The sequence below is a fragment of the Ammodytes marinus genome (genome assembly GCF_949987685.1).
Source record: "Ammodytes marinus genome assembly, chromosome: 1".
Classification (NCBI taxonomy): domain Eukaryota; kingdom Metazoa; phylum Chordata; class Actinopteri; order Uranoscopiformes; family Ammodytidae; genus Ammodytes; species Ammodytes marinus.
In genome coordinates, this window is record NC_137230.1 from 13,355,769 (window position 1) to 13,381,197 (window position 25,429).

General features: G+C 40.8%; 2 protein-coding genes across 3 annotated transcripts; both read right to left on the reverse strand.

The window, feature by feature from the left end:
- Window positions 1-56: 56 nt before the first annotated feature.
- Window positions 57-8,582, reverse strand: vegfd (vascular endothelial growth factor D). The gene is made up of 8 exons (XM_080024858.1): window positions 7,580-8,582; window positions 5,523-5,727; window positions 5,319-5,439; window positions 4,944-5,013; window positions 4,706-4,833; window positions 4,498-4,613; window positions 1,758-1,923; window positions 57-1,572 (listed from the first exon to the last, which is right to left on the reverse strand). Exons 1-8 carry the CDS (start codon window positions 7,691-7,693, stop codon window positions 1,554-1,556), a joined length of 939 nt encoding a protein of 312 aa, XP_079880984.1. The 5' UTR covers window positions 7,694-8,582; the 3' UTR covers window positions 57-1,553.
- A 501-nt stretch (window positions 8,583-9,083) lies between these two features.
- On the reverse strand, window positions 9,084-25,386 carry pir (pirin). 2 transcript variants are annotated; one of them, XM_080032600.1, is made up of 10 exons: window positions 25,279-25,386; window positions 23,575-23,686; window positions 23,388-23,480; window positions 19,582-19,662; window positions 17,921-18,127; window positions 16,335-16,419; window positions 14,938-14,982; window positions 10,596-10,678; window positions 9,717-9,783; window positions 9,084-9,599 (listed from the first exon to the last, which is right to left on the reverse strand). In XM_080032600.1, the coding sequence occupies exons 2-10, from the start codon at window positions 23,668-23,670 to the stop codon at window positions 9,481-9,483; spliced, it is 876 nt and encodes a 291-aa protein (XP_079888726.1). In that variant the 5' UTR covers window positions 23,671-23,686; window positions 25,279-25,386; the 3' UTR covers window positions 9,084-9,480. The 2 variants fall into 2 exon arrangements, with proteins under 2 accessions (XP_079888726.1, XP_079888727.1); XM_080032601.1 differs by having other exon boundaries at window positions 25,275-25,386.
- Between the last annotated feature and the right edge of the window lie 43 nt (window positions 25,387-25,429).

The window sequence follows — 25,429 nt, forward strand, 5'->3', positions numbered from 1 at the left end:
CGACTAGAAAGGTTATTTCTAACAGCTGAAACGTTTTTATTATAAACTGTGTGAGACAGGAGCTAGACATTGTGGTATCTTTCCATTTAATGATGTGCACAAAATCAATTTGGATGACAACAGAAGGACTGAGGACATATAATATACACTTTGATGAATTTAATGATCAGCAGCACTGACAGAGGTAAAAGAACATGAAGAAAAAATGTATAAATGGTACTCCGGATGGAAATCAATACATTCACTAAGCAACAAGTTAATGTCGCACATTTACAAATGAAGCAGTGCTTTCAAGAGATGCTGTTCTTACAGTCCACTGCCTTTAAATAATTGTTGTTGTTACTGCTCCAGGTATTTAACTAGTATTGGATAAGATGGAGTCTTACCTGGAACTCAAATACTCATCATGCCAAGTACGGTATAGGCACAGGTGTTCCTCTTTTCTTTTTGGCAAACAAATCATTCTCAGAAAGTGAACAGAGAACAACACAGCACATCTCATGTCAGCAAAATGGCTGCTTGTACAGTATTTAGAGAGAAGTATGTTTAATTGTCTTTTTAAAGTGAGGACAGATCTCTACAAAGAGATTTTAATTAATGACAAATATAAAACAAAAAAATACTTTGCAACAGTATCCACCTCCTCCAAGTTGGTACGGATAGATGTAGCCTACATTTAGCAGCAGTTATACAGCCTTGAGTCTGTGTGGATTATGTGTCTCTATCTGATTTGCTCCTGAAAACATAGCAATTTCGTACCTATTCTCCTTCGCAAAACTGCTCAAGCCCTGTCAGGTTGCATGAGGATTGTGACCGAACAGCCGTTTTTATGTCCAACCACATATTCTCAGTTGGATGGAGACCTTAACTCTGACTCAGCAACTACTGAAGGATGTTGTTTTTAAAGATTTTCTGTCTGGCTTTGCACTCATGTTCAGGCAAATTGTGGGGGGAAAATATATATTATTATTTTTTTCAAAAGCCCTCTATATTACTTCAACCACCTGTATTATCTTGACTACTCACGAATCAATAAAACATGAAAACTCCAGAGGACAAGGAATAATTTTTATAGACTCTGCATGACGATTGAAGTAGAAGTAATACGTAAGACTTTACTCACTGGGTATATGTCACTCACAACTAATTTTTCATGGTGGGATTCAACAGCTCTTGTTGCCAATGAAGCATGCAACAACTTTAAAAAAGAAAAACATTTATTATTTTCAAAGGCATTTTCCAGAATCTCTTACTCCACCTTCAAGCAATAATCCACGAGTTTCAATTATAAAAATACTCTTTTAATATAAACTGCATATTCAGTGCACAAAGAACATGATGTACAAATCATAATCTTAACACAATGATTGAAACAAAGTAAGCATGTTAAAACAAAATCAATTAACATGGTCATGTGAGTTAATATCATCTTAATTAGTTAAAGTGATGGGCATAAATAGGACTGTAAATAAATTATAATGAGTCTTTTTTCTTCTCTGCCTCCAAACATCTTTGGCAGGCAGGTTGTCGTAATGTATTTCCCAAGCGGACTTCTACTTGGGCCATCTGCATCTGTGAATAAATGAGGGATTATTTAGAAGTATGAGCACAGACACATTAGAGCTCAGAAAGACTACGGCTCTGCCAGACATCACCCTGGATGAACCTGAACACAGGAGCCGTTCAAGGATCACTTTGTTTTAATCTATACTACGCCATCCAAAGAAAGTGGCCATGGTGCTACCTCTCTGGCCTACCTGCAGGAGGCTTGATCAAAATATTGATGCATGTGGGCACAGATGGACGAGTTGAGTTGGCAGCGGTAGACCGGTCTTGGCTGGATAGTCGGCACAGGTCTAGGAAGACAATCACAGCGCTCCACATCTATCTCACAGTCGGGCATCCATGAACTGAGTGGCAACTCTAAGCAATATGGAGAAGGAATTCACAAAGACAGTATAAGTACAATAAATGGCCTCCCATCTTCTTTGAAGTGGCTACGAAGAACTTTGGCGGCTGGCGGCCCCTTTGGACAAAAGCGGTAGTATTTTTACGACGCCAGCTGTCGTAAAGCTGTTTTCTAGCGTGTGCTGGCCGGTGCGAGTGTCAAATGATTAGGACGCAATATAGTCCATGTTGAAAGTGTGAGGGCACGGAATCTTTTCGGCTTTGTGAAAGTGGTTAGTGACACTGCATCAACTCAATGCCAGTCAGTGCCACACACACCTGATTGCAATGAGTTGATGCAGTGTCACTAACCACTCTCAAGGAGCTGAAAGATTCTGTGCCCTAATAGAAAGCGAATGAACGAGAGACGGCAGTATGGATCACGATGAGGTAATGTGTTTATGTTGTTGTAAATAATGACTATTTCAGATGAATAATGGTCATCTGATAATGATGAAGCAAAGTAAACTTTGTTTTAGTACCGTTCATTCACTTAGGAGTAAACACTGCAGGACTAGTTCACTCCCGTTAAATTGTTTACAGGTTGCTTGGCAACGCCCTCCTCCCGCCCGTCTATTACTCTCCCTTTTAGCTTTTAGTTGTTCTTCATTGAATTTTCTTTTTTTCTTTGATGGTTCTGCCCTGTTATCAGACATTATGACGACAAATAACTGTTTCAAACAAGGCTCCCCTTCCCTTACTTGGAGGGATAGGCTACTCAAATCGCGTTGCTGCGCTACACTGAAATCTGCAACCAATATGGATATGTGACCAAAGAGCCTGCACGTGCAAGCCGGAAATCGGACTGGGTGTGCGACAAGACCAAAGGCATAAATAAAAACTATATAGAAACTGCTTTCTTTGCACTGATGGTCTCGTTTGCTGTTAAAGGTAATTTATGATTATCAGAGGAAAAATTAGGCTGTTTTAAAGATATTTAAAAGTTCCTCGTAGCCACTTTAAAGCTGGATCTTTCCATTACAACATTAGATTGGTCATACTTTGATAATGAACTTAGAGTATATTAAATTAACTTAAATATGTACAGTAAGTAAATTGTATATTTGACTTAAGTTAGAACAAAGTTGTGATGTGTGTTTGAACACTATTGTTATAAGTCAAAAGTGCAATATTTCTCTCTGAAATGCAGTGGAGTAGAAATATAACGTGATGAAATGTGACTACTTCAGTGAAGTACAGTTACTGTCGGTGTACAAATTCACAATGTCAACCGTGGAGGGCTTTGAGAGGAGGGTCAGCTGTCACCTCAGAAGGCAGTTGGGATCGCCCAGAAGCCTGAGTGGCATCGCCCTCAACGGCAGTGGTAACACGCTAACACTCCCTATCAACAGCCTTAGCGAGGAGTTTATGGTGGGCAGAGCTAAAGAGAGGCTGCAATATAAAAATTCCACTGAGCCAAAAGTCTCCCAAGCCGGCCTTGAGGTGAGGAAAGAGGTGGAGAGCACAGGAGGCAGTTGATCAGGCAGAATCACAGATGAACCTCAAAGAGCTGGTGGGATTGGCATTGCAATCGGCCGAGCAGGGCTACGCAGCATTTCAGCAACCCACTACGATAAAGCCAAGGGTAAAGAGTGGCGGGACCTAGTCCAGAAAGAAGTGAGAATACCGGGGTTGAGGAGCTGGGCCAGATGGGACTGCGGCAACAGGGTGCATGGATCAGATAGGAAGAAGCGTTATAGCGGAGGATCTCATGGTCCAGGTTGTGGAAGGCGGAACCCCTCTGCATTTAGGTCCTCATATGGTCGGTATACGACGTGCTGCCCAGCCCATCCAACCTCTTCTGTCGGGGTTCAGCCTCAACACCATCATGTTCCTTGTGCCAGGGAAGATGATCACTGGGACACATCCTCAGCAGCTGTACTAAAGCATTTGGGGGGGGGGGGGTCACTATCCAATAGCCACGACCAAGTGCTGAAAGTAGCTGCTGAGTCCACATCTGTAGTGCCATTGACCAGGCCAAACATCTCCGACCAGCAAGACGCAGCATCACTTTGGTGGGATCAGGAGAACACCCACATACCAATCCAAACGCCCAGGCAATCCCCTTTGGAACCGCAAATGGCTGGCAGATAAAGGTGGACTTGGGATAGCAACTCAGATTCCCCAAAGACATCTTGGAGACCACATCGGATGCAAGACCACTTTTTTTAGAAACATGGAAAAAGTGGTCTTGCTGGAGCTTACGGCGCCCTGGGAGGAGCGAATGGAGGAGGTCAACGAGCAGAAAAGGAGGAAATGTGCTGAACTGTTGGAGGAGTGCCGCAAGACAGGGGTGGCGTGCTCGGTGTATGCCCAATGAAGTGTGTGTGTGTGTGTGTGTGTGTGTGTGTGTGTGTGTGTGTGGGTGGGGGGGGGGGGGTGACTAATTTAGAATGACATTGAGTCAAAAACAACAAGTTTAGTACAAGTACAAGTAAAGTACAATATAGCCTAATTAAAACAGTTAGAGTTCGGCAGATTTAAGATAATATGTCTACATTTGTTAACGGATATGAGGGTATTTATTTTAATTTGTTGCTGTACACACACCTGGTGTAGTGGAAGGGTAAGGTATACATCTGTCGGTTGAACAATCCCAAATTAACCCACTGGCACAAAGTCGTCTGGAGTCCTCTGTCTCGGACAGCTGGCCCATTGGAGAGCAGCTGCCAATGCACAAGAAGGATTAGAACAGAAGAAAAAAACTTCTGACCAAATTCAGTTGAGAAAAAAGGATTGACTGTGGTTCTGGACTCACCCACTGCTCCTGTTAGGTTGAGCATTACGTCTTATTATGGCGGGCTCCATGCACTTACACTCTGTATGATTAGCTACTTGTAATAGCACAGGTTCAGGTACAAACTTGAATGGAATGATACTAAGGACCTGCAATGCACAGAAACACAAATACAATTGTGTTGCTGTTTCAAATAGCAATACTCCAACCCTTTTTATTTATTATTTTAAATGAAAAGCTCAAAATGAAGATCACTCACAGTTTTATTCACATATTCAGTAGTAGTGTTTCTGCAGGTGAGACCCTCTTGATTGCAGCATCCACTGCACCTGTCAGTAGAAAAACAATGTCAAAACTCGGTGAAGTGCTGTGCATGACAAAACATTGATGTAGGTAGCTCTGTGGAGTTGAGGTTTTTTTCATACTTGGTCAAAATGAAGCTATACGGAATTACACATATAAATCATCACAATACATAAATGTACAGTATGATTCAACCATGACTGAAAGGATGGTAACTGATGAGTGTTAAAGGATTACTTCCACAGATAAGTTTAGTCAGTTCCAGGTTTAGATAGGACACAGGGTGGATGGTGTCATAGCAAGCTCTGTATGTTGTCCTTGTTAAACAAACCTGTGGACGGACACACAAGGTGGCTTGAAGAACATGGAGGGGTCAGTGCTAAGCTCCTTGGCCACGTCGACACACGTCTCCCTTGGCATGCACTGAGTCCGCTGCCACTCTTCATCAATGGCTAAATGGGAGATAAAGAAAAATGATAACCACCTCAACATGTACAGACTTGCACGCAACACTGTTTTGTATGTATTATCCAACCTTTGAGTATCTCCAGGCTGTAAGATTCGGCAGCGTAGCGCGTAGAGCGGTGTGAGCCCCCTGTAGGTAGAGAGGAGAGGGTCTCTGGCTGCTGCAGTCTCAGACGACACTTCCACAATTTCCAGTCAGGAAAGTCTGCAAGCATCAGCAGCTCGTCCAGGCTGGAGGCAGAACGCACCTTCCTTTCCCACTGCTTCCTTTCCCACTGCACAGATCACACAATAATTGTTCTGAAAGCATTAGTGGCATTAGTAAATATTAATGAGGGGGTTTAAAAAACAAACAATATTTGAGTTGGAGGACAATAATCATGCTAGAAAAAACCATTGAATCTGTCATGGAAAATTCAACAGTTTCAGCCAGTGTCGCTCTATTGATGGCACCACGAATATCTGAACAACTTTCAGTTGGATTGCCCTTGAATTTGTAATCATCTTCCACAGAGGAAGACTTTGGTGATCCCCTGAGATTTCCTCCTTCAGCAACATAAGGTTGACATTAGTGGTTGACTGAACTGTCTCAACAACTATTGAATGTAATGTCAATGCATTTTGATATTCCCTGGTCCCTGACCCTATTGATTAAGGTGATTCATTAACTTAAACAATAGCACCACCATAAGATTGACATTTCTGGTTAGAGTAAATAGATGCCAGACACAGAAGCATTGTCACTGTGAACGCATTAGCATTCTTCTGTTTGCATTTAGCTTAACTCTCTATTGAGGCTTCACCAGGCTCAAAGAGTAGCTAGCAAAGAGTAGCTAGCAAAACTTTTAAATACTATTAAATGCATTTATATAATGCAATTTAGATCAAGGGCTCTTTTTTCTACAAATATGTGCCATACCCTTCCATCGACTTGATATAACATTTAGTGTAGGGTGACTTATTGGAGCACGTGGCCTGGTGTCACACCCATAAGTCAGAGTGTGATCATCAACAGCTGCAGCAGCAAATTTGCGTGTCTGCTCCACTCTGTATTTAGGCTACACCTCTCTCTGCGTCAAGACCCTGCTATCAAAGAGAACACATTTACATTCACTGAAAGTCTGACATGCAGCCTGATTTAAACACATGACATTTGACATACATGGACTGTAGCCAACTAACCCACAAGCATGCACTCAGAGAAGGCAGCAGTGCCGTTCACTTGATAGCACATGTACTGTAGCACAACATTGAATGAAGGGTGGGAGAAACCATAAAACAAGCTGTAATGGTACAACAAGAAGGGCAAAGTTCCTATGATGGTATAAATCACAACAGAATGGAAGCAACGTAGTTTTAGAAATCTGACACCATATGAAAGGAAAAGAGCCCAAAACTTAAGTTCATCTATTCTCATGAAATGTAATGACTTGGAATACATTCAAAACGGCCTATATGTGGATATATTTACTGTTTTGTTTAACTTGATGACATTGTAATAGACTGAATCTGTGATCTATCTGAGCAGGAGAGGAGAGGAGGAAATATTTTTGGACTCCAAAGGCTCATTCATGATACGGGAAAACCAAAGCCAGAATAGTAGGTCTACAACCGGCACGGAGGCGCGCCAGAGAAGAGAGTCTTGGAATATTGCACCTGTCTAGACAATGATTGCTTTATTTCCTCTATACAGAGGGATAAACCAACTGATGAGAAATAACAGAGTAAGAGCACCTGAGAGGGATGACAATAATTGAATTTGAGATGAATGACAGCAGGATAAAGAACAGTTTGAAAAATAAAAGTGAACAATGGGAATGATCGATAATCCTTCACAGCTAGGATGCTGAAGTGCATTTCCTCTTTTAGTCACACACAATTACTGTCAATTTTGGTTCCAATGGAAAGGACCCATTGTCCACATGTGGGCGTACTGCAATTGTTCAAGAGTGAGGTTTATGAGCCATGGAGTGAAAACAGGAGAGAGGAGATGCAACACTGTAGAAATACTCCGGAAGCTTCAAGGCTATAAGTGAATTGGGTGTTCTGATGAAAAATATATCCAATAAATTGAAGTCATTTTTTAGTACAAGGCAGAACAAAATCTCTAGTTGAAGCCACACTTACCCCACTTTCTCCCTCTCTGTGCATGCCCTGGCCCACGTTTATCCAGCTCAGCTCCACCACCAACGTCACCAAGCAGGAGATTCTGCACAGAGTCCCTTTCATCTTCATCATCATCCCCTTGGCTCTGCTCGCTTTCGCTTCAAATCACTCAGTTCTACGGGCTTGTCTCCCTTTTTTTCAACTTGGCATACAGCAGTTAGAGCTGGCTGCTTCTCTGACTCTTGAGTTTCCCAGACCAGCTGTATCCCCTCAGACCACACACACTCGGTCCTCTGCAGATATGTGCGACGCAAACTCTTGGTCCAGCTGCAAAAAAGTGTGTGTGTGTGTGAGTCTAAGCCCAGACGTTACCTCTTACAGTCATAAAGACACCCACGAGCCAAATGCTGAAGACACATGCACCTCTTACTGCACAGTCTTTGATAGAGAACCTGACGTGTCCAGTTGAATAACAAAGCTGCCGGGGGTTAAAAGCTAAAAATTACTTAAAAAAAGAAAGAAAAGAAAAGTCCTTGAAAACGTCTTATTAGCACATTCACTTTTTTCCCCAAATGGATTGGAGGCCTGTGAGATTTCAGTAGATGATCTGAACAAATCCCATGGTGTTCACACTCTTTTTTTTGTCTTTTTTCTTTTCCTTATCTCCTGAACTGCCAATTTCAGTGATGACAATATCTGTATCCTAAACTTGCTCTCTTTCAGTCCTCAGTTCTCCAGATCCTACTGTGGTTAGTCCGTGTAAAAATACCCCGAGGTGCAATAATAGCCACACAATTCCTTCCTCTAAGATGTGGTCCTGATTCTGAAAAAGCTTCAAAGTATACTGTATGTCTGTCTGTTGGTGGCTGCCCTTATGTCTCTCTCCACTGATGCTGGTCCTGCTGCCTCAAAGCTTTGCCTCTTTAATGTGCGTGTTTTCCCGTCTTCCTTTTCTTTTAATGTCCGTCTGTCAAGTGACCAAGTCCCCTTGTCTGTTAAATTCCCTGTGTCTCTTCCTCTGGAGTTGCTAAACCGCACACAACCGAAGCGCACTAACATGTGTTTTAAATGTGATCCAGACCTCCGTAACATGTGAGGGGAAATAAACTGCCAGCACCACCCCGGTCCGACTGACACCACACCCACTCGCCCATCAAGGCCCATTCCTCTCAGGGTGTAATCTGCCAGGAGCATAATAACACATAATGGAGGAAATATGAGAGCAATATTCATAATTTGTATGCAAAAGGAGAGCAAAAAACCTTGAGAGCATCTTTTGTGAAAAGCTTATGATCATTTATGAAAACATGCCAAAACCTATATTATTTTGATGTGGTCTATGTGCATTTTTGGTAATTGGGTTTATGTTATATCTGGCAGCAGGGAAACTGATTCCTTTTGGATAGATTAGGTTAATGTTTATTGAGCGAATGATGTGGTACATAGATGTGACATCAAACATCAAAACGCATGACAAAAACCTTTAAACTTTAACTTACATAATGTATAATTATATTAGCAATGTACGCAAGCAACTTGGAACAACATTTCAAAAGGTCATAACAGCTACAGTGTTATTTCGTACAGCGGGAGGAAAATTTAATAAAGCTTACATTTAACAAGGGGCGTGGAGAGCAACATATTTCCCCTAAAATCTATATCTTACAAGGGCGAGGGGGTAAACTACTACACTGCTAACAATGGAGCATGTTGTCCACTCCCAAATAAAGCACTTGGTTATGGAACAAGTTAAAATAGATGCTGGAAAGTACTCAATGTTCTGTAAACACACACAGCAAATACTCACATCTTGTGCAGTTAACTTGCCATTGTTACATCATTATGACAATAATATCTATAAATATGTTTTAGGCAAACTTCTTCTTTTTTAAGAACAGGGATATTAATGCAACGCGTACTGTTCAGAGATGGTCTCTGATCTTAGACCTCCAGTTCATGGCCCTTTCAAAGCCATTTCTGCCTGTCCGGTAGTCACTGATTGCCTGTCTGATCTCTTCCTCTGTGGTCATTACAAAAGGGCCTGAAGAGAAGAGACACAGCAACACAGGGAGGTATTGATAAATCAATGTTGTCTGAAACATATCAAGCAATTATTTTGTTCAGTGCCAACATGGAGGGAATTACACAAATGTCATACCCTGTTGCACAACCGGCTCTCTGATTGGTTCTCCAGCGATCAGCACAAAATGGGAAACTTCAGAGCCCTGCGGATGACATAAGAGGCAGTGCTATTATCTTTGTGTGCTGACTAGAGCCTTTCATTTGTAATTGTATAAATCAGTGGTTCCAAATAGGGATCAGGATCCCCCCCAATGGGTTACAAGATAAATCAGAGGGATCAGGAAACCATGTACATATTACACAAAATTGTATTTATTGTGTTAGAAATCAGCTTTTATGTTTTTCTTTGGAAGTACTGGATTTTTTTTATCTAGCCTCTATAAAACATTCATATTAAACAATATGAGAAGGAAGCATCACTTTTTGATTTCAAACTAACCTGTGAGAGAGAGTAGAGTGGATCCCTTTTAAGAGGTCATAAACCAACGAGCTGATATGGAAAGGATTAAGGGCTTCCACAGTGAATAACTGAGAATGCTTCTGGCCTAACAAGATTAAAAACTTAAAATTGACAAAATAAATGGCACGAGCATCATTATTTCAACATTACAAATGGAGGCAGATTGCATACCAAAAGTTGTGCTGAGATTGGCTCCTGCGTACAAAAGGAAATTGGGGAGACCAAAAATGTTGTGACCCACAAGTGTGAATGGACAAGCTAGCCAAGAGGGAGCATCTTTTATGTGTTGCCAAGAATAGGAAACAGTGGAGGAAGCTAAATATTTGGCCATTTGTTCTGCAGGAGATGAAGAAGATTGAATAAGTACAGTAAGTAAAAAGTCAAAGAAACACATCAGTACAATCCTCAATAAATATTTGCATCTTCCAAAGAGGAGAATTATGGGGAAAGTTTTGGGAAATGCTGGTCTTCGAACAGAATACTTAAGTAGCTCACCTTGTTTTCAACTTTGACACAGTCTCCATCTCCAAACACCACAGTGTGATGGGGCTCTACCTTCTGCTGCTCCTGATCTGGGCCTTGAAAACAGGAAATGGTCACAGTTTTGTCCTCAGTTTGTTCAGTTTTAGTTGACACCTTAACCTACTTCCCTATTAGGTTTCAATTGAATTGGGCCTTACTCATCTTTCAGTTGACATTTCTGTACCACATCATAATTCGAGGGGACTGCAATACAATTCACTGTGACGATACTGTGTTTTTTAATGACACTCCAATGTATTTTTTAAAATCTTTTCTTAATTGTTACCGATCAATTCTCATTAAAGAGGACCTATGATACTTTTTGACTTTTATGACCTATAAACGTTGTTATAATGATTTATAGTCATGTTTAACCATACTAGCTTATAAATAATGACGTACATGCATTTAGACGTATTCCCTGCTGACCGTCTGGGGTGGCTGTGCAGAGCACTAAACACTAGGGCAGCCGGTCGAGAAATCATGTGTTCAAATCGGTTCAGAATTTCCGGATATTCTTGTTGTCACGAAAGCGGATGTTTCCATGTATGGTAATGCTGCTCAGGCAAGCTCCGGCAAGCTCCGGCCATGCCCCCACCTTCCTGCTCTCAAATCTCCCCGCGCGCTGCTGAATGTGTTCCGGAAGGAAGGTGACCAATCACAACGGAGTGGGGTTTGCATGAGGGTGGGGGGAGGGGGCGGAGAAGCACAAAGCCGAGTGTGGAGCAGAATGCTGTGCTCGCTCAGATGAGAGGAAGAGTTTCCCGAAAATCTACATGGTTTTTTGTGATGTGATTCGTGTCAGGTTGCTCTATAGCAGTTTTTAACAAGAAATTAAGACCAGAAAAGTAGTATAATAGGAGATCTTTAAGGAAGTGTAAACCCACCACTTCCATTCATTTCAGGAATACGCTTGAAACAGCTAAAACAAATACCACCTCAAAATACTGCATACTAACAGTGTGTAAACTGGGACAATTCTTTACTTCCAATTCTGGCAAAGTGGGACTGTTATGTCATGAAAAAAACACAAAACAAACATGTTATTTGAGATGATTGATGAGGTTTGTGGTCTTTGAGGTCTTTTTAATGTATTTCTGAAAACAAACAGCATATGCCAGCTGGGAGAAGGAACTTCTAATTGGGATAAAGAAAAAAAACATTGGCATGTTTAGATGGTCAATTAGAGTAATACGGAGGGAAAGTAGATAAAACCTGTTCATAAAGTAAAGTTACTATTTATTTAATAACGCAAAATTAGCTAATGAGCTAGTATGTGCATAAAGAGTAATACAAATCCTTTCAGGATACTACGTACCAGAACAAAACCAATGAGTTCCTTAGAAACATAGGCACTGACGTGTTTCCGACATTCTGATCTGGTGCACCGCTTTGTTTGCACGCTGCAACACTTACAATATTGACACTAAACGCTGAGAAAGCCAGACACTTCCACTTGTGGTTGATGCCTTCATCAAAGCCAGCTGGTCCTGATTTGGCCAGACTAGATGTAGAGTTGGAGACTAAGGGTGTATTCACACAGGGAAAGTCCGCTAGTTCACTTGCTTTGGTCCAGACCAAATAGGGGAGAACGGGGTAAGTAGGCACACTTTTACTCTACTGAGAATTGCTCATCACCTAAACATCTTTCGATAGTCATTCCTACATTACATTGAAGCTTAAAGTGTTGGCTTGAAATATGTACCCCTCAATTTTTCTATCTTATTGTAATAAAGAAGAAATTAATCATCAAAGACACCCTAACACATTGTGACAATCAACCCCATCAAGGGGTCGGTTGTCATACACTATGGGGTTGTTTGTCACAATGTTATCTTAATGGGAATAATCTTGAAAAGAAGGAAAGAAAGTAGAACTAAATTTGAAAATGCAATTGCATTGTCAAGTTGACAAATAGGCCTATATAACTTACTGTAGCCTTGGCAGCTTGTCTAGTTTGGGATGCACTGGGTTGTTTTGATTTTGTTGCCCTTTTTTCCTTTGCATGCTAGCTGCCTTTTCCTGCTCTATTCTTTCCTTCTCTGGGGTGTCAGTGAGGATACAGCTTGACAATTTATTTTGTTATTGGATTCCTTTTCTGGCTGTAGCCTTTGGATAACTTGTGACAACCAACCCCCCCAAAAATGTGACGACCAACCCCAACTTGAATTTTTTGCTAGCATCAATGCCAACAACCATCTGACAACTGATTAGCTTGCTAACCACAATCTAAACTATAGTTTACCCTTCACACTTTTTATGGGTAACAAGTGTTTTGTTATAAACCCATTGTGTAAAAGCCGAGAGGAAAAATACTGAGGAGCTAAATATTTTCAATTTGACATGAAAAACACAAACAGTCCTCTCACCTCAAATTCAGCAGTCTAACTCCAAGGAAGACTATGTAGGTGACCTCTTATCCCAATTCTGGATATTTACATACCAAAATTTCACAGACAGCGCCTTCTGGTTCCGAGATATAACAATTGTGACAACCAACCCGTGTGACAAATTACCCCGTTCTCCCCTAGAGTTCAGTTTTTTTTTTTTTGGTGTGGTCCACTTTCATATTGCCCCTTTTGCAAGTGAACCAGCATTAAGAAGTAAAACCACACGTGACATGAGGTCATTCATTCATTGGACAGACATTCTGGGGTGGAGAGAAGCAGGAAACATGAAGTGAAAACTGCGAACTATTTAACTGATATGGGGTTAAAAATAATAAATAAATAGGCATACATCTAGCCTATAAATAAAATAAAAAAACATAAAAGTATTGTTGTTTCATATGGTTATAATATGTAGGCCTGTGTCAATGTGTGGCTTGTAGCCTACGATGTGAAACATAATATTTACTGTATTTTTGCTGCTGGACGGGCGGCTCGCGAGGCTCAAGCTGACACAGCTGATTTTGCCTTGTGTCATCTGGTTGTGAGTTCGGCGCGGCTCAGCTCCAAACTGACACGGGGATAGTATTGACGGTCCCGTAACATGGGAAGCAAAATAAAAACAAGCACTTCAAAGCGCAACGTGAACCTGTTGTCACTGTGTGATGGAGACGCGCCCCTCTCCTTCATCTGATCGCTGAACACATCAGCATGTTTACACATCCTGTCTATCAAATGTAATATATTCGCTCGGGGCTCCTGGTAAAACCACAACTAATCTTCCTAACAATGGCGACAACATCACTTTCCCATAATGTGACGCTGACGGCGATTTATTAAAAAAGAGAAGGCACAGTGCTTCCTGCAATTGGGTCGGATCGAGTCCGGACAAATTCACACCACAAACGAACTGCAGCAGAGTGCATTTGGAAACGCACCGAGACTACCTCTTCAGCTGGGTTTAGGAGCGCTTGTTTGGTCCGCCCCCGAGTGCGATTGCTGTATTCACACATGTCTGAAAGATGTGCACCGAAGGCGGAAGTGGATCTGAGTTCGTTTCAACCGAACTAAACACGGCATGTGTGAATACACCCTTAAGGTTCATATAACTTCTTTAATCTTATAGCCCATCCTTTCGTGTCATCATAACAACTGCCACCAATTACAACCAGTCTGAGAAAGTATGTAGCGTAACAATCAATAGTAATCAAATCATAATGAATATTACAAGGGAAATTCATAACAAAAACAACTGGTTTCGAAAAACCAAGAAAGCCTCTGAAAAAGGAGTTCACCGCCTGAAAGGGTTTGTTCTCATGCAATGGGAACTCCCTGATCGCACAATGTCGTCCAATTAGCAGGAAACACGGTATTTTTCAGTATATTGTGAAATGGTTACACTGATACAATAGGGCGTAGTTATAACATGTGAGTTATTTGACTGATATGCGGCCAAACTCTCAAATGATTATATTTCATACACAGTAGCAGAATCATTTTTCCCATGATGTTGTAGAAATTTCCGATTGAACTGTAGTCGTGTAAAGTCTTGAAAATAAACCATATTTTAGTGACAGTATGAATCCATCAAGTTTATAAAGTGGAACACATGGGCCTTTTTGGCTTAATGCATAAGGGAAGTTACCATTGGACTGAGATCACACACATATCTGTAACGTAGATGTGGCGGCAGGAAAAACAGGGAGGGGAGTGGGAGTGATCAAACGCATTGAAAAGAGTGCACAAATCCAACTAAACAATGTTAGTAACAATGTAATATTAATCTGAAGCATTGGACAATATGATGCAGGCAATGCACTGTATGCATTCATAGAGTAAAACAAAGCATTCTCTTGCTGCAATGTTCAAATAAAAAAGGTGTGTTGTTGTCCTTTCTCTCAGGGGAACATAACCCAAACCAAACTCACCGACATAAATGGATCCTGACAGTGTGTAGATGAATGTAGTCCATCCTGTCGAACACAGAAATAAAATCAGTTAAGGTGTAACAAAGAATTTGATGAATCCTTTTAGGGGCCACTCACCTTTGGGCCGCGGCCCCGTGCCAAAGCTTATTAGCATACTAAAGTCTAGAACGTTTGGCCTAGTGTGACCACGCCAACCGTATTCCTGGGAGAGGTGTGCCGTGGCCAAAGTACAGATGCTAATGAGATGACACGCGCACAAGCAAGCGCACAGGCGGCGTTCCTGACGTGAATTTATTAAGGATGCATTGTCCGTTAACGTCCGCTGCCTTACTAGTCGGCACCAGAATTGCCCAACACTTGGACTTGTAGCTATAATGTGTGAGAATTAACGTGTGTGTAAGCCTAGGTGTGGGCTAATAAAAGAGGGAGAGAGCTAATTAGGTCGGCTCAGAAAGCACAGCAAAAAGGTTTTCGTGTTTACTCACGTTCGTCAGATGATTTTTTTTCTTTTTCCTCCCGTCAGCTGTCATAACTGCATTTACGCATGGCGGTGGAGACGCACCCAAAACAACACACCGCGGCCCGGTGATAAGGAAACAGTATAGCCTACACTAAGGTTTAACAAGAAACTTTATAAAGACACTTAAAAAAACGATCTCTGCCCATACAAAAAGTTCTGACTTGGATTTGATGGAGCGATCGATGTGTACAAAACCATCCGGATACATATGGTCTGATGACGGGCCGTTATATTAATAATAAACAGCGTGCTGCACAAATATGAGACTGTCCACCGCGACCTATTACGTCAAGGCTACATTTAAAAAAAAAACAATAGCTTAAGGATTCTCGTTGCTCTAATGTGGAAGTGGAATATTTGATGCAAATTTGGCCGGATGAAAATATTCACAAACAGTCGTATAGCCTACAAGTAGACTAAGCTCCAAATCCTAAACGCGCACGGTGACGTAGGCAAGGTGCAAGTGTGCCCAGGCCACGAGCAGTGTGAGCACGGGCCTGCGGGGGGAGTGGGGAGGGGGGGGAATCGTGCTGAATCGTGCTGAGCACGGAGCAGGCAAACGGCACTAGTGTGAGTGCGCCCTCAAAGAGTTCTCATGCCTAAAAAACTTGCAATGTGCAATAGTTTGGCGACATGCAGGCAGCAGAAACAAGATGTGACCACATTGTTGACATAACATCAACTAGTGTGAACCTTGTGCATACTGCATGGAGCCTGTACAACGGTAAAACACAGTAGCTTACTCTTGTACTTTAACTATTAACAGTTAGGCAAAATATGATGTAAAGAGGAGTAGTTATGAAGTATCAGTTAGAAATATACATTTATGCAATATGCAATGCGTTTTCATTCATCATTAATTTTGTTATTATCTTACCTGAGGGTACTGGCTGCATATGCAGGGCCCCTGTCTGCACTCTGAAGTCCAGGTACAAGGTTGGTGTTCTTGTGAAGACCATTGACTGTAGGGGGAAAACATGACAGAAAGTACAGTATGCAAACTTTCTCTAACACAAAAAAAACACAGAAAACCTCATTCAAGCACATTCTGAAGGAATGGCTCCAGTTACAGTAATGGTCCTTTGTTAACAACTTCAGAAACATCTGGACCGCTGTTCCCTGCATGGGTTGTTAACAATAAAGGTTAAAGAAGTTTTAGAAACCTAATATCATTATCTGGCTTGACAACCAAAGTCAGAGTCTATTATTGGTAGTTCCATGTCGCACACTTTGTGCATTTTATTTTTCTGTGAGTGAGACATTTTACCAGGTAGAGCCTGATCCACGTGGCCACTTGATACAAAATACTTTAGAAGGAAGAGAGTTATTTTTTCCTATTTTTTAGCAGAAATTCAAATTTTCAAATATCTGTTAAAATACAATAAATTAAATGCATAATGTTCAGACCTCGGTAAAATCCAAGTGTTTTATTGCCAGACCACAACTAGCTGTGTTTCATGCCCTGTAGTAACCCTGTACCATTGGACAAAAAAACACAAACACACTTCAAACCAGAATATGCTAAATGTACGTTCACTCTCAGCCTCATGACGGGCCTAAGTTCGTCATCAGCCCCAGCCACTCATGTTCACACGTGTAATAAAATATATAATACTCTCTCTCTAACATATTCTCTCTCTCTCTCTCTCTCTCTCTCTCTCTCTCTCTCTCTCTCTCTCTCTCTCTCTCTCTCTCTCTCTCTCTCTCTCTCTCTCTCTCTCTCTCTCTCTCTCTCTCTCTCTCTCTCTCACACACACACACACATACACAAGAACACTAATGACTCGCAGGCCAGGACAATCTGCTTCTCATTTACTGTTTCCTCTTTTTAAACAGACTCTCATTGCACTCACACTGGTAAGTTGGTGGTTAACGGGCTTTCCCTCTCTCACACACCCACACAAACAAACACACACACACACACACACACACACACACACACACACACACACACACACACACACACACACACACACACACACACACACACACACACACACACACACACACACACACACACACACACACACACACACACACACACACACACACACACACACACACACACACACACACACACACACAACACACAAACACACACACACACACACACATTTCTTAGTCGGTTTTTCCTGTTTGCCTCGAGCATCCAGCAAATGAGCAATCATCATGAGATCAACAGCTACGAGGAAAGTAAACATCATGTTCAACTTCAAAGTGCTCTTCTGATTGTAGCTTGATTTAATGATGTTGCAGTGACATCACAACCTGGTAAAGTGAATCATAAAGACATACTGACAGAAGCAGACGAACAAACAAAAACACACACAAACACAAACACACACACACACACACACACACACACACACACACACACACACACACACACACACACACACACACACACACACACACACACACACACACACACACACACACACACACACACACACACACACACACCTTTACTCCCAAAGCCTCCCCAGATATCACAGCGACTGTAACTCCTCCCTTGCTGGGTTTAGGGATCTGTGAGCCTTTAAGCTCCTGGTACGCTGGTTCCATCATCTTGTCTCGTCTAGGCAGGTTCACCCACAGCTGCAAGCCCACCACTGGCTCCTCTGACACGGGCATCTCAGCATGTACCACCCCCTTTCCTGCAGTCATCCACTGATGGACAAGGAGACATATTCAAATATAGCAAAGACACAAATCACAAATGTGTGTGTTCACATACAGTATGCCAGTACTTGTACAGCTATTACTAGTACATCATCTTCTGCATCCCCTTTAGGCCAGCTGTGCATTTCCACTCTCAAGCGTTGCTCTAATGCAGCTGGTCACTGGTATTTAGTCTGTGACTGTTCTTTGTGCTGTTTGGTTTCTCTGTTGCTGTGATTTGTCATGAATCTACTGGATAATTAAACTCGCAGGACATCAGAGGATAACTGACAATAGATCCAGAAAACAGGGGCACACATCTCTGCCGTATCTCCCTCCCCCCAACGTCACATTAATGCCCTTTTTCGTCAAGAGGAAATGAGGTGGAGTCAAGATGGCGATAAGATGATAAGATGGCAACGCGCATAGGCCAGGACAATTGGATGCAGTTGCAATAACTGAGGTCAGCCCGGATGCTACATCCTTTTTATATACTATCTATGAGTATTACCTGTGATTTTAAAATACTGAAGAAAAAATGTATTTCCCACCTTTTTTTCTAAACTGGATGTATACAGGTGTGGAATTACTTCAAATTTTAAGCAAGAAATCTCTCTTTGCTGGCATGCCATCTTCACCACGTCCTTTAATGAAACCCTGCTTTAATCCGAGACAGTGCTCGAGCTTTCCCTAAAGAACAGACATGACGTCCCAGTCTACAGAGGGTGCACATGGTGGGTTAGAGCAAATTCAGCTGAACTGACTGAACCTCTGCTGCAGACTGAGGCTGAGTCAGCAGCTTTTTGTCTGTGTGAATGTAACTTTAAAAACACAGGAAACAACCCACAGGGCATGATATCCAATTAGCGTGAGTGCACAACATTAGAATGCATATGTAATGAGTTTGTGAGGATTTGTACACAAACGGATTGAGCCTTTTTTGCTATTGTTGTTTAATTCCAATAATAACTATAAACTAAATGCTTATCGTTCATTAAAATGAATAAATTAATACAATTTACCACCTTTAGGATCAGATAGTGAAAGGTAACAATAATCACACTTTAGGATTAAATCTGAAAGAAAAGAAAACTACTTAATTTGGCAATTTGTGGTTGAATTGATGGAATAGTTTGGACATTTTGGGAATTATGCTTGTTGGGTATCTTGCTGAGAGTAACTGTATATTAGGAGATTGATACCATGCACTCAAATGTTTGTATATGCAATTGGTAATATACCGCCAGGAGCCAGAAAGCTTATCTTAGCACTGGAAAACAAGGGAAAACAGTTTACCTACTAATACATACTGTACAAACATGAGATTATTTGTAACAATATTTTTGTATAACTCTTGGCAAGAAAACAAATATCCTAATGCTTCATTCAGAACAATTGTTGAACTAATACTTAAAAGAAAGAAAAGGGCCGGGGCAATATAAGCGATTATGCAGTAGCCTTACTTGCAGATCTCCAGGATTTAGTTTTCCAGAGTGGCCACAGAAGTCTTCATGGGCTGTGATCCCCTCTAAAACATAAGTAACCTGTTTAGAAAAAAGACACATCCAAATACGTAGAATTAAAAGCTATAGCAAAATTGAGCACAATTGCCACATATAGTTGTCTTAATAATTATTTATATTTCAAAATAAATGTGAGAAATTGTGGTATTTTTTCACATTATTATATCTTTTTTAACATTTCTTCGACATCTTCATTGTAATCTAATCAACCTTTTTTTTACATTGAGTGAAATCTGATGTTCTTGGTGTGATTAACTCAGCCCATGAGCTGACAAAGTGCTCCTTCGACACTAAAAGCACATGTGCACTGGTTCCTGCGGTCAGACTGGACAGGAAGAGAAGTGCTGAGTGTGGGGTCACAGGTTCAAATGTGAACATCTGTCTAAGGGAGGAAAGCCTGGGCCCCTGCAGCTAGCGGCCTGGGATCTGTGTCTGCAGCTGTGAGATCTCAAAAGTCATGTGAGTGTGAGCAAACACACCTGCTGAAAGGCATGCTGGGAGCTCAGACTAGTCCTGTCCGCCGACGCCGGGAGATTTAAGTTGCGGCTGCCAAGTCAAATACACTTAGAGGAACGTAGGGCAATCTGAGGACAATTTCTAGGTTTTGTTCAGTTTGATTTTTAAAGACACGAGTCTAACCTGCCACAGTATGTCCATTCATCAATGTGGCAGTAGTATTACTGCTAATACCACAGAACCCAGTTAATCCACAATTTAAAAAACAAACACGTGACAGGATTGAGGGGACTTGAATACACAGCAGTAAGCTTAATATTGCTTTTTTCAAGCTATTTTCAAAAACAAGCACATTACTTAGTTGTTCAAAGACAGTCTAACAGAATGCAAGCCGGAATAAAAACGCATTATGTTTTCCCTTTTCCAAGGCTTGGGACCTTTAAAAAGATGCTGTAAGCGGAATGGTTCTTTTAGCTAACTTCCTGTCAGTTACTGCAGTTAGCAGTCCCCTCGCTCGTCCCTACTACACCACATTAATGCACTGCGGTCTTCAAGCAGCGATCTCAGATCCATAAGTGTGATAAAACATGATAAAAACCATCAAAACAGACATTGGAAAGGATTTTTACCTGCTCCGCCATTGTAGGCGCATAAACATTCATCCATCTGTCGCTCTGGTGTGTACCGGCAGTGAGACCATGAGTGAGACGCGTGTCGGTTTGTAGCATTCTCTCTTGTTATTGGATATTAATCTTGGGATCCCCCGAAAAGTTTATTTGCCGATTGCATGCAGAGCAGCTGACTGAGAGATCGGCTTTATGAAACTTTGGTTGCGTTCCGAATCGCATACTCTTTCTTTTAACTATTCTACATACTACATCCGACGATAAAAAGAATCTAGTTAGGATGCAGTAGACATACTATTGGGACATACTTTTCTCTCTTATTTCATCATAGCATTGCGCCTTGATCTTGCCTCTTGCTTTTATATCCGTCGCATCCCCGTTTGTTTTCATAACATTGACCTATAGGCTTCGTCGATGTTACGTCACTTCACGTGCGCACTGGCTTGTGGGTCAGAATCGCCCAAATAGGATGCACTTTTCAACACTAACAATCTTGGCCGCATGAAGTAGACCATCCGGGTATTCTAACCATCCTAAATCTGGCCACAAGAATCGGGACATCCTAAATCTTTTTTCTACATACTATATAGTAGAAAGTATGCGATTCGGAACGCAACCATGCACATTATGTAAGTGATCACTATATGAATAAAGAGCGATTTAACACTTATATTAATATAAATAAACCGCTTACTTCACCTTTAATTATGTAATTTAATTAGGTATTTAAAAAAAATTCAGGCCTACAGCAGAAACAGGTAAAAGCCTACCCAAAGCCAACCCCATGTAACAATTCATTTTCCAAGCTATGCCCAAAAGTAGCATCATTGATTTGGCCACATCAGGGCATGGGAACAAGCTGTTAAAAGCACACTTAACTATTATCACTTCATAAAGTTGTTATGGCTAACGTGTTAGAAAGAGTAATCTATTAACACATTAAGCAAACATGGAGCAACATTATCCTTCATTTGAGTCTTGTTTCTTTCCCCCAATTAATAAGTCCCATATTTACTCCTTCGAATTTTGTTTTGATCTCCTATTAAATCCTGAGAGAAATTCTTGGCTGCTTCATGCTCCACTGTGTTCACCAGCTGGTCACTAACTGTGTCTGTCTGTTGTTTGGAAAAAAGACGTCTGCTGCTCTTGAAAGTGAAGTTGATGATAGAGCTGCGAATTGGACTCAAAACAGTCAAGCTGCAGGATGTAAAAACCCCAAAAATGTGTTTGAAATGCTAAGAAGTCTCTACAGCGTTAACGCGAAAATGCAGATTTGGTATTTTCCTGTATATTTGTCACTAAGAGCTAAAACTTTCACATTACACAGTCATTGGATTTAGTGTATATTGTATGTATTGAAAGGGTGTGAAAAGTCCAGCTACAACTAATGTATGATATTTCTTCAGTTTATAAATTGACCAATGAGTCCGTAAAATGCAAATGAACCCCAAAATGATGTCTTAAAATGGTCTTATTTGACTGGTTAACAGCCTTAAAATCCAAATGTATTAACATTTCGAGTAACAATAATAACTAATTTATCAGCAATAATCTGACACTTTTTACTTGATGAAACGGTGATTTCCATTATAATTTTTGACAAAACTTGCATCCCTGTAAATTTATAAAAGTGTTATTCATTTTCAACTGTGTTATAAAGGCAATAAACAAGTGACAAAAATATAGGGAAGGAAAGTTGTGAAATGAATAACAGACAGGGAAGTTGTGGGTTCAAAACTGTACTCAATGAGAAGGATTTACATATATAAACACTGACGCCATGGAATCAGGAGAGAGTTTTGTGTCATGTCAAAGGCTGTAAAGTGGACCCTTATGTATAATATGTGTATGAACAACATTCCACTGCAGCAATGTGATCAAATGTTTTTAGGTCTTGCATGTGTGACCTCGCAGAACCAATAAACTGGAAGAGCCACCATGTCAGCAACAATGGTCAGGGAAGACTCTTTGGTGGAGACATAACAATTGAGTTTCCAATGCCTCAGAGTTATAATAAAAAACCCACAAAACCAAAAAAAAAGAAGAAAATCATGGTTCAACAACAGTGCAATTCCTTTCTTTCAAAACAGGGGGATTTTTTGTGTTATTTGTCATCATTAAATAGCCAAAGCTTTCCAGGCTACACTGGAATCCATGCAATCTAAACAGTACCAGTAGATATCATATTTCTGATGTATCGGGCTTTCAGTTTGACTTTAAACCATCATTTGTAGAAGGCAAAGTAGTACAGTAGCTCCTGAACACTGTCCTGCTGTCACCCTCTAGTGACCAAAGTAGAAATCTCACCTCTCATTAATACAGTACATGATGTGCTATATCTTGTAGTTTTTTGGTAAAGGAGATGTAGGCCTAACAGTTCAGTCACATAGTATAACTGATCAGTTGTATGTATATCAGGAAACCAGAAACAACCTCATACACCACCATGATGAAGGTTAGCATAGCCCAAATTGTTGGTTTAAAATCAATTAAGGATGAAGGAGAAGAAAGGAACATTTGATATAATGAAACACAATGTCTGGTTTAAAAAACTCCACTTGTGCTGAATAGGTTAACGGGTCAAAAATGTCTTTAACTTTCTGCTCTTATCAGAATAATAAATATCTTGAACTTCGGTCTGAAGTTAAAGTCAAGCACTCTTACTGTCTCAAATCCTCGGTGAGGATGGTCTGGAAATCCTGCCGGCCTGCTCACTCTGAACTCATCCAACATCAGGAAAGGATCCAGGTTTCTAAGCTGGAAATGAAAAAGTATTGACAGTTTCCATGTGGACTTTATAGCAAAAGGGTTGAAAGTGGAAGTATATACGTTAACATTCTCAATAACTTACCTCCTTTCTACCGATGCTCCTGCGGACACGAGCGCCTACTCCCTCTGCCTGCTCCACGCTCAAAACGGTCTTTTCCACTCCCCTCACTTTCATCATGTAGGGAAAGGTTTCACTAGTCACAACATAATATAACGTTAATATAATGTTCATTTTGGGAAATAAAGATAATTAAAAGCAGTTATGGTTATGGTAAAATGTTTTGTTTTGAAAGCAAATTAATCCGCTTTTTTTAAGATTGAAAAGAAGCTAAAATAGGTTGACAGTAAAAAATCTGAGAAAATGGTATGTCATATTGTTTCACATTGCTGATTTTGACAAGTTTGTGATAAGAAGCAGAATTAATAGCATGATCCACTGTCAGAAACAGTAATTTTTTCATCTATTTATCGCTATTACAGTATGATAACATGCACGATATGTCCCTATATCCATCCACTTCCTTACTCACAATTTTTTCAGGGGAACCAACAGTTGCCCAGAATGCAGTTGGTGAAATGCAGAGAAATTAACTGCAGATAAAATGATTTTCTCTGTTTTTGTGTTATAGAAACATTTAAAAACTATTTATGGGGTTTGTGTTAAAATTGTTTGCTCTTTACTGCTATTCAAACTGATATTGTGGTTAGTTTTTATATGATTGAATATTTTATTATTGTGTCATGCATTAGCATGCCCAGCCCACTAGGGCTTACAAGACACCATTATAAAACACAGACAGACCAAAAACCAAAAATAGATGCTAAACAATACTAACATTAACGATATAAACCATCCTGACGTTTCATCCAGGCTTTAGAGACAAAAGAGGCTTTAACTTATAAACATTAAAGGTAAACAAACATTCCATCCTGACATCATCATTACTCCAAAATATTTCAGGGTTTTGAGCAAACAGTTCATTTACAAAAGGTACTCTCAGTTCATCATAAAAGGGACAGTATAAAAGAAAATGAGATTCATTATCCACTTCTCCTAGGTCACACAGTCTCTGTTTCTCTGGGATGTTCTTAAATCTGCCGACCTCAAGTGCCAGGGGAAGGATTCCCAATCTTAATAATTATTTTATAATTGTCTGGTTATAAAATGCAGACAAAAGTGGGCCAAAAACTGGACTGAGGAAGAGCTTGGAGGGAGGGATATTCCAAAATAGAATATTACAAAGTTACATGACATCATGATAAAATAACTTGAAAAGGTGAAGCAATCACAGGGTTTTCCCACTTTTCAAAATAGGGCTTCTGTTGTTCGCAAACTGGAGCGTCACAGCTTCACCGATAGCCTACATCTACGCCTGGAATAGACCAACCCATCTGACAGAAGCGACCAGCTGAGCAGTCAGCTGATCGCTGCTGTCATCAGCTGCTCTATGACGGCTCTCTGACAACTCTCTGACAACTTTCATTCACTTCAGAGACACTTTCCTCCGTCCTGGATGGTTGCGAGGGAATCCATAATGTTTCATTCAATCATTTAACAATAGCCTATAGCTATATATTAAAGCAAGTCGTCGCCGCAGGTTCTGTCTGAACTTATCTGTAGTTAGCCATGTGTTACTTTCCCTATGACGTTGTTAGTCACGAACATACCGCACGGCGCCCATTTATTAACTGAATATTGTATTGTGTTTTTGTTCATGATGCACTTTCATCAATGTTGCAACATTTCTGCGAACGTGTAATCACATGGAACAATACACCCACCTACCTGAAAGTACGAGACAGGTCCAGACGCTGAACTGTTTTTTTGTATTTGGGTGATGGCTAGTTTGTTTGTTGTGACTACAGCAGCGCTCCTCACCTCCTCAGGTAATGGTACACATGCGGAAGTGGGACAGGGGGCGTGGCTAAAGATATTG